This window comes from Chrysochloris asiatica, unplaced genomic scaffold (genome assembly GCF_000296735.1).
Source record: "Chrysochloris asiatica unplaced genomic scaffold, ChrAsi1.0 scaffold00026, whole genome shotgun sequence".
Taxonomy (NCBI): domain Eukaryota; kingdom Metazoa; phylum Chordata; class Mammalia; order Afrosoricida; family Chrysochloridae; genus Chrysochloris; species Chrysochloris asiatica.
The window spans coordinates 17844182-17854354 of NW_006408544.1; the positions used below are offsets into that span (position 1 = coordinate 17844182).

Genomic DNA, 10173 nt, shown 5'->3' on the forward strand with positions numbered 1-10173 from the left:
TTAAGGTCAGCGGTTCGAAACTACCAGCCGCTCCGCAGGAGAAAGATGAGGCTTTCTACTCCCATAAAGATTTACACCCTCGGAAACCCTGTACAGGGTCGGAACCGACTCAACGGCACTTAACAACAACAACAACGTTAATAAATTGAGGGACAATATTACTATGATGGCAGTACTCTCTGAATTTATTTACAGGTAGCTTTTTGGTTTTGGTTTTTTTGCAGGCAGTAATTCATAATCTTTTCCTAAAATTCAAATGGAAATGCAGGGAACCCAGAGTAGCCAAAATGATCTTGAAAAAGAACAAAGTTTAAGGAATCACTTCCCAATTTCAAACCTTACTACAAAGCTACAATAATAAAAACATTGTGGTACTGGCATAAGAGTAGACATATAGATCAATAGATTCCACTTCAGAGGCTATAAGTAAATCCATTCATCAATGATAAGTTGATTCTTGACAAGGGTGCCAAGACAGTCAGTGGGGAACAAGTAGTTTTTTCAACAAATGGTGCTGAAACAACTGGGTAGACACACACAAAAGATTGGGTCCCTGCTTCCCATCATACACAAACATTTACTCAAATTAGATTATTGACATAAATGTAAGAGCTAAATGTATACAAATCTTAGCAGAAAATATGGGTGTAAATCTTCTTGCTCTTGAATTACCCAGTGATACTCTGAAATATCTTACTGGAAGCACAACAACAAAAGAAAATATAGATTAATTGGATTTAAATTGTGTTTTTTTAACTTCTGTGCTTCAAAGGATACTGTCCTGCTCGATGATGGGATTGTATCCATTTTAGGAAACAGTTTGGTAGTTTCTTGCAAAATTAAATATACATTTACCATATGCCTGACAATTTAGTTATTCCTCCAAGAACATAAAAAATTGTTCCACCTCGGAGACCTGGTTGGCCAACAGTGTGGCAAGACCTGGGACTCCTGGGCCCAGAGTCAGTGTCATAGTCATAAAGGACTAGAGTGGAGAATGAAGCATCCAGCTGATGAGAAGAGAGGGCAAATGCACAAGAGCACCCACACTTGCAGATAATACCCACATGACCTGGCTTCAATGGCTGGATGATCAGAACTCAACTAGAAGAGGAAAGAAGAGAAAAAAAAAAAGAGTAATCTGATACAATTTGATGAACTTGACCTGCACCTATGGATGCAGTAGCTCAAAAGAGAGGACAAATCTTTACAACAAGGATCATTCCCACCCCCTCAATATACAGGGTTGACAGGGATGGGCATCTTGGACATTAGCTACCCAAAATGGCACTATAAAGGCAAGAAGCAACTGGCTTACAAACTTTCAAGAAGCCTAGATCCAGAGGGCACAAAAGAAGGTAGAAGCTCCATTGAGTGGTATCCAATTGTCTGGGCGGGACTGACGAAAGGAGATGTGGATAGTATTCATGTGGTACAATAGTGAATAATTAATTACTATCAGGATTGACTGTGAGGGTTGGAAATGTAAAGGTAGATGTTTTGTAGCAAAAGGAGAAGAGTTCCCTGGGACCATCAAAGGAGAAGAGCAGAGTGCGGGACCCTACCCAGAGAAACAGTAATGCCAGAGATAGAGGCAGAGATGATGACATGGAGAAATGGAGCGGCTGGGGACTCTAGACCCAGAGAGGGAGTGGGCTGTGTGCTGACGACCAAGGGGCAGGCTTGCGGGATATACCCTTTGTTTGGTTGATGATGCATGGAGGGAATTGCAAGCATGGCAATGTAGCGGTAAATGATAGGATGAATATAAAGTTAATGTTTTCCCATGTAAACTATCACATAATTCACAACAAAATATTAAAAAAAAAAAAAAAAATGATACCACCTCATAGCGGTCCTGTATAGGGTTTCCAAGCAGTGGCTATGGCTGATGAGTTTGAATCACTAATGACCTTGCGGTTCAAACCGACCTTACAGTCGCATGTTTACTCTGCAATGCAACACAGAAGGTTGTGGTGACTATTTTTTGAGAACCCAGAGAGTAATATTAATAGATTTTCTCAAAGGACACAGAACAAGCACAAAGGACTATTAGAAAGAAATTTATAGAAAATGGAAAACTGCATTGGTAAGAAAAAGACAAGGGAAGTTGTGCCACAAAAAATTTTCCCCCAACATAACAATATATCTGCCTTTTTTCCAAAGGTAGCGAGAGCTGCCATATGAATATCATTAGGAAACCTCGCCTTATCCCCCCTACAGCCCTAACCATGTCTCTTCAGACTTCTATTTTGTTCCCCAAACTCAAAAAACATTTAAAAGAAACATGATTTGAGTCCCTCAAGGATATCAAAGCTGCTGTTTTGACCTGGTGTAAAGCAAAGAGCACAGAATTATTCTTCAGGAAAGGGTTAAGTGTTGGAAACATGACCTTCAAAAGTGTATAGATGTAAATGGAGGAGGATATGTTGAGAAACAGTAACTTCACATTTGATGTTTTTGGGTAAGAAAAGTTTCTATGATCTTATAGCATCCTGGTGTGCTGCTATGGAATAAAGCACTGGGCCACAAAGTTGATTTGAACCTCAAGGTCAACAGTTCAAACTCACCAGGCGCTCCTCAGAAACCCTATACAGGGTCGCTATGAGGCAGAACAGTCCGATGGCACTTAACAACAATATATATAAATTGGGAATACAGTGACTCCGTACAATAAGCATTGGACTACGAACCACAAACTCAGCTTCTCTGCAAGAAAAAGATGAAGCTTTCAGCTCCTGTGCCAATTTAAAGACTAGGAAACCCTGTATAGGGTCTCTATGAGTTGAAAACGACTCGACCGCACTTAACAACAATAATATGTAAATTAAATGTTCCAACACATAAATCTCATCCTTGTTCTTAAGTGCCTTCAAGTCAGTTTTGACTCGTAGCGACCCTGTATAGGGTTTCTGAGGCTTTTTAAATCTTTATGGGAGCAAAAAGCCTCATCTTTCTCCTGCAGAACCACTGGTAGTTTTGAAATGCTGACCTTGAGATAAGCAGCCTTATTCATAACCACTACGCTATCAGAGCTCCTTATAATATAGGTATGTGTATTATTTGTGCATGGGATTGAATTCATTTTGGATTCTTTCAGAGTTTAACATGCTTTCATTGAATGCCTACTTTGTATTTTGTACTGTATACATCATCACAGAGGTATTTATCAAACTATAGCCCATATTCATCAATAACAAAGCAAAGCAAAATTTAAATAATCAAAAGTTAAAATTTAAGTTTAAAAAACTTGCTTAACTGATTTTTTGTGGGATTATTTTTAATGTTTTAAGATCTTCCTGTTTGCTTTCAGCCTCAAGGTACTGCAGTATGCTGATTGAAGAAGGAGGATTACAGCATTTATACAACATCAAAGAACATGAACAGACTGATCCCCATGTCCAGCAGATTGCTGTGGCCATCCTGGACAGCTTAGAAAAACACATTGTCCGTCATGGGAGGCCACCTCCCTGTAAAAAGCAGCCCCAGGCTAGACTAAATTGATAGCCATAGATAGTTGAGTAATTGAATCACAGGAATCATTTTTGTCATTGGTTAATTTGAAGACTTTGCCATCTATTATGTTTTGGAGACTTCTATGACAGGAGTCATAGGATCTGTTCGGGATTGATGATATATAGTACTGCTCATGTGACCAGTCTAATTTGTCTTGTGATTTTTAACTTATAAGGCAAGAAGGGTCCCTTTCTTCATCATTGCCTTTTAAGAAATTTCCATATCTTTCAGTGTTTGAACTTACCAATGCTTGAAATGCTACAGTTTTATGATAAAGTTTGCACGAACCTTTAGGCCAGATTTTTTTCTGATTTTTAAATCCCTTCCAATCCATTTGCAGCTTCAGATAAGTTGTTCACCTGATTTCTGGCACCGCTTTAGATGTAAATTTTATACTGGCTTCTGTATAAAATGCCTTTATTCTATGTCTGTGTATCTTTTATAAAATGGCATTCTTATCATGAAAGAAAGGAAATCTGAATCCTTTCCTTGTGGAAGCTACTCACTGGCTGGTCTCTGTATGGCTGGCAGAAAGATAAATTCAAAAGAAAATCTATTAAGAGTTGGGAAAAGGTCTGCATTGGTGGTAAAGTTTTAAAATGGGATAGGCTACCCAGTTGGGGCCCGCCTCTCCTGAGACAGCAAGCAGTAGCTTGTTCTCCACACTGATGTCTGGAAACACAGACTGCTGGTTGCTGTCTAGTAGAATAGTTTCCTCAAGCACCGCATTGTAAAATATTATAGCATTCTGTGTTAAAAAAAAAACTAACTGTCCCAATCTCTATATGTCATATTGTTGTGGAAATGTGAAGTTTTCTAAAACTTGCTAGAATTAAAACCGGCCAGTCTTTTCCTTTTATTTCAAAGTCGTCTTTGTTCAGTGGAATAAAGAATCAAGATGCTGTTAAAATATGATTGACAACAGTAAATTTTGCCAGGAAAAATTAAGGGTTTTTTTTTGTTGTTTCAAAATATGTGTATCTTCTGAATCTGTTCATGTTGGGAAAAGATGTCCACATCTCACTGCCAGAAATGAAAGAGAATCATTAGACTATTATTAAAGGTAATGATTCTATTTTCAGTACATAAGAGGAATTGTTTTTGATGGATTTTATTTCAGACAATTGCCTTTCCTTTAAGATCTCTGTTGGAATATGGTAAACAATCAGTTATTATATTAATAATAGCACTTGGGAGGTGGCAAGTCACTCAGCAAGAAACTTTATTTCCACTCTAAATTATATTTTATGAATAAGTTAATCTGCAATCTCAGAAGACCATATTTTTTCATACGTAGCCAAAATGTTTTTAATCAAAATTTTAAATGATATGTTTAAATTGTAGTAATTATTCACAAGTACTTTTATTTAAAGAGGAGCTGGTTTATTAGTATGCTGATAACATTTTGACACATTTCCTACTACTTTCATGGTAATCAGACTTGAGTTATTTAGAGCTTCTTCACAAGGCTGAAAACAGAAAATAGTATTTAGAACCATTGAAAAACATTAAATTCTGTGTGTTAATTCTGACTTACTTTGTTAAAGATCAGTTTTCACAGACTAAGTTTATTTTAAAGGAAATGAAAAAGAAAATATTTTCTCACCATTTTTTGCTGAATTTTAATCTCTAAGGCAGGATGCATGAAATAGAACGGGCCTATAATCACATGGAGATATTGGCTGTTTCCAGATCTCCTCTCTAATGTAGGGAGAGTCTATTTAACAAGTTTGACCTTATGTTTCTACTTTGCACTGTTCAAGGCAAAAATGCATGTTCTTTGTAGGTTAATGCCAGGTTTTTACCTTTGAGTCTTAAAAGCAAAATAACTGGTCACATCCCAAGTATCTAAAAATTTTCGTTCCTTTGTGGTTGGGATGGTTCTTAACTGTGTATTTGATGAAGGGACAGATTTGTCGGTATGGTCTTGGCTAATCTCTAGAGTATATGTATATATTAAAATTAGGAGGTTTAACTGGCCAGTCTTTAGAGTTAGAATCTATTAGGCCTCCATTTTACAGTTGTATACTAGAATGTAACAGTACTTGGTGCCTTCAAGGGTTACCTGTTAGGTGGCTTACAGGTGCTATTTCAAGCACAATTTAGACTAGAGGTGAACCACTCATTTCTCAAATCATTGGTGCACTCAGATATTTCAAGACATCACTAAGAGTACCTGGATGGTACAAACAGTTAATATTCTAGGCTTCTAACCCTTAGCTTTGGGGTTTGAGTCCATGCAGAGATGCCTCAGAAGAAAAGCCTGGTGAGTTACTTCCAAAAAATTAGCCATTGAAAACCCTATGGAGCATAGCTCTACTCTGACACACATCAGGTTGCTATGAGTTGGAATCGACTTGATGGCAAACTGTAATGATAAGAAAAGATAGTACACAAGCAGCGATCAGGTATAGATGTACTAAAGGAAATGGAATTAGACTTTTTAGAGAGTAGCGATGCATGTTGGTATCACTGAATAAAACAAAAATGTGAAATCAGGGCAGAAATGATGAAATGAATGATTAAGGCATTCTTTCCATCAAATAAGTTTTACTATGATCTTTAGTCTCTAAAAAAAAAAAAATATTTTTGCATTTGAAAAGCAACTCAAGTAGTAATAAGAAGCTATTTTCTCTTCTGATAAAGGACTCAGCAGCTACTGGTATTAGCTGAAGATTTTTAAAGGCATACCAGACCCACGATTTCAGAAATTGCTCCTTAGCCCCGGACAAAAGTGTCACTTAGTGGTGCTAGTCAATTTAAGTGGATCACCCACAGCTGAGGTGAACCACCTTAAAGCTGCCTTGGGAGTTTGCTTTTGTGTTATTTTCTATTTTCAGACTCCCAAAGAATCCAACATTCATTTAAAAGCATCAATCCTATATACTCAGCTTTAGGAAGTTGTTTTTACTCTTGGAACTTTTGGATTGGCCTGTTTTCTTCCCCAGGTACTTTAATTTGGTTGTGTTTTTAATTATACCATACCTCAGTAGCATTGGGGCAATCATCTAGCCTTGTATTGCATATGATAGTAAGAACATACGTTGCTTTCGCAGATAAGATTTTGAGTGTATGTCAGAGTGCTTTTCAATTTTAAGACAATTGGATATTTCCTTTTAGTGGACACCTTTATCTAGGGAAATCTTGATTTGAAATCATCTTGAGCTCTGTTTTTGCACTCCATCTCTTTATAGAAGTTCTCCCTACAGCAAGTAAGCCCTTACAGATGTTTGTATATAATATACCCAGTACTAGAATAATGAAATACATTTTTGGATTAAATCCAAACCCATTGCTGTTGAGTTGATTCCAACTCATAGTGACCCTTTGGGACAGAGTAGAACTGCCCTGTAGAATTTTCTAGCCTGCAAATCTTTATGGAAGCAGACTGACACAATTTTCTCCAGTTATGTGGTTGGTGGGTTTGAACTGCCAGCCTTACGGTTAGCAGCTGAGCACTTTAACCACAGTGTGCCACCAGGACTCTTTTTATTTATTTATTTATTTGGCTTAAGTGTTTTAAATGCATTACCCCCATACAACAATGGGCAGCAGTACCCAACCAAGGTTGAAGTAGAGTCCTAAGTAGCAGAGAAAACAAACTTTTTGTTTTGTATATGGTGAAACATAGGTCTTCTTCTGTCCTCTAATGATTTGTTTGCATTATTTGGTTATTGTACAACTTTTATCTTGGGATAAACAGTATTACTAAACTGAAGACATAAGTTAAAGATAGTATGATAATGTCAGCTGATATGGGCTCTAAGGGTCTTATCTGTATGTTGCTTATTTGGGGGTTATTGTATTGCTAGAGCTTTTGAGTGGTATTCTGAGATAGCTTCCAGAGAGTTTTGTGAACTTTTCTTTTCCCACTCAAATCCTTTGTAGCAGCTTCAAATGATTGTGTGGATATTGGATGTTTAGACTTTACCGTTTGCTGTGTGTTAATAATGCATTTTGAATTTGTTAGTGTTAACTCATGAACTGTTTATTTTGGGAATAATGCAGAATGAACCTTGGTCCAGTGATGAGAATGGCAATCTGATAGGAAATTGTGTTGGATATGCTTCTAATGAGTGAATTAGTTAGTATTTCACAGACTTAGCATGACACGGTACACTCCTAATTATGCATTCTTTGGTAATCATATGTTAACCTGACCAAATACACTATGTTAAATGATGGTCTTAAGAAAGAGCTTTCTCTGCTTGTGTCCCCCCCACCCCTGACTTTTTTCCAGTAAATTATATGAAGATCAAGATGTTTCTTGTTATTCTATGTGAAATAAAACTCTTTTGGACAACCTAACTTTATAGCTAGACAGAATGGCTCTTGATTATATTTAGAAAGTTCAAATTTATCAAAATTATTTTTAGGTAAATCAAAATTATTTTTGGGTAAAAAATTAAAAATTGCTGAAGAGTATAGGTTTGATTTTGGACTAAAAAAACTGTTCAAACTGTGCTTTTTAAGCCTTATTTGAATCTGCTTCAAATCAAGAAGCTACATAGTTAATAAATGCTGATAGAAGCATTTATGAAAGAAATTCTGGAGTGCTTTTTTTTTTTTCTCTTTTAAAAATGGGAGGATGTTATAATTTGTACTCTGCAAGAATTAAATAAAACCCGGTAGAATTCCCACTGTCAAATTCATACTGACTTTTTTTAGAGCTATCTTTTGCTTAAATTGTGTTAGAAGAGTTTCCTTTCACAAGATATGACAGATTCATTGAAAAGTGTAATGTGTGTACATTTCAAAGGCTCTCTCAATTATCTGGACTGAAGGCACTGTTCCCACTGTGGCCAGATGAATGGTTGTGTTCTGTACAAGAATCATGCTACATTTCAAATCAGGATATCACTTAGTATTAATGTGTGTACAGATTTTTGTTGGATTTGTTTGTGTTTTGTTTTGTTTTTTGCCTAAATAAATGTTATAAATTTTATGCAAAGACTGTCTGTCTACTTTAATTCGAAACATATGCTTTAAAATTTAGCACAAATGCATGATTGATTTCCACTTATTCCAATTGCTTTCTTTAAAAAAAAAAATCATAGTTTTACTGTAAGTGTTTCTAGTACTGGAACTCCATTCATTCATTTCAATAAATACCTATGCTTCTTGTTACTGTTAGTTGCCACTGAATGGGCTCCTGGTGACTTTAACAGAACAAAATTTTGGTACTGTTTAAGTGTTAGAATTTACAGCTTATTGGAGAAGAATAAATGTTAAATAAGTAATATAAAGAAAAAGAAATATTATAACACATTTTATTGCAGACGAGTCTACAGTTCTTGTGTGTAGAGGCACATGGGCCATACCTTATTCAGCTGGAAACCCACAAGACAGTCTGAGAAGCCTGCCTGGAGAAAACTCTATCTGGGATGACAATCATTCACACAGATATTGAGATAATTACCTGACATAATGCAAATTGTTGAAGTGCATTTTGTGAAAGGGATTACAAAAAAGAAAAGCCTCATAATAAGAACCCCATGCCAGTAAGACTCCTTAGTGATTTTACTTTCAGAGCTTGCATTTCGTAGTAGAAGAAACGAATTCCTAGGTAAAATAAACTTGTCTCGGGTCACACAGCAAGTCAGTACTGAACTATTACTTCCAACTTCTCAATTCAGTGGGTTCCCTCTCCCCACTGCTATATTGTTGCATGAGATTTCTTAGCTCTTAATCAGTATGTGATTAACAAATGAGTGGTAAAGAAACGAATGTACAGGAGCTTGAAGATAGACTGTCCTTACAGATGGTATCCTAGGGACAGCATTGGTGTCTAGCTACTAAAGAGCTCTTAACAAATGGTCACTACAAGTACTACTGTATCACTATTCCCCAGTAAAATCATGACTATACCTGAGTAAAGGATGGATGGTGGTGCTGTAGGATAAGCACTGAACTGCTAGCCACAGGTTGGCAGTTCAAACCCAGCAGGAGAAAAATGAGGCTTCCTGTTCCCATAAAGATTTACAGCCTTGGAAACCCTTTATAGAGTCACAATCAGCTTGAAAGCAACAGGTTTTGGGGTTTATATATGTGGAGAAGTACCTGCATGGTGCAAATACTTAATGTACTCAGGGCTCCTAGCCAAAAGGTTGGAATATCAAGTCCACCCAAAGACCTATCAAACTAGTTCTGAAAATCAGCCATTGAAAATACTATAAAGCACACTAAAGGGGTTTCCATGAGTCAGAATCGACTCAACTGGAACTGGTTTATTTTTATACATGAGGAAATAACTAAAAGTGAGGTACGCACATGAACCTTAGCCTCCAAGTCCCCGAGGTGCTCAGCTACCACTGCTGACCATTCTGAAAGGAATCACATTAGAAGGCCCTGGATAGAATGGGAGAAAATTGTGGAACAAAACTCAAAATCATAAAAGAGACCAGACAAGTGGGCACAGAACATGAACAGACATTTCACCAAGGAAGAGATCCGGGCAGCCAACAAACATGCAATGTTCACGATCACTAGCCATTAGAGGGATGCAAATCAAAACAACAACGAGATATCATCTCACACCAACAATAACAGCAAAGATCAAAAATGTAGAGGACAATAAATGCTGGCGGGGATGTGGAGAGACTGGGACACTCCTGCATTGCTGGTAGGACTGCAAAATGGTCCAACCTCTCTGGAAAG

General features: G+C 37.0%; 1 protein-coding gene across 2 annotated transcripts in view; it reads left to right on the top strand.

Moving 5' to 3' along the window:
• The window catches only part of ZYG11B (zyg-11 family member B, cell cycle regulator), a 130631-nt gene extending 125670 nt beyond the window's left edge, over nt 1–4961 (top strand). Inside the window, exon 12 of one of the 2 annotated variants that reach the window (XM_006839778.1) lies at nt 3314–3604. In XM_006839778.1, the coding sequence (XP_006839841.1) occupies nt 3314–3504 (191 nt within the window). In that variant the 3' untranslated portion in view covers nt 3505–3604. Of the gene's footprint in view, nt 1–3313 lie in introns of both variants that reach the window. The other variant, XM_006839779.1, reaches the window with a different exon arrangement.
• Nucleotides 4962–10173: the final 5212 nt, after the last annotated feature.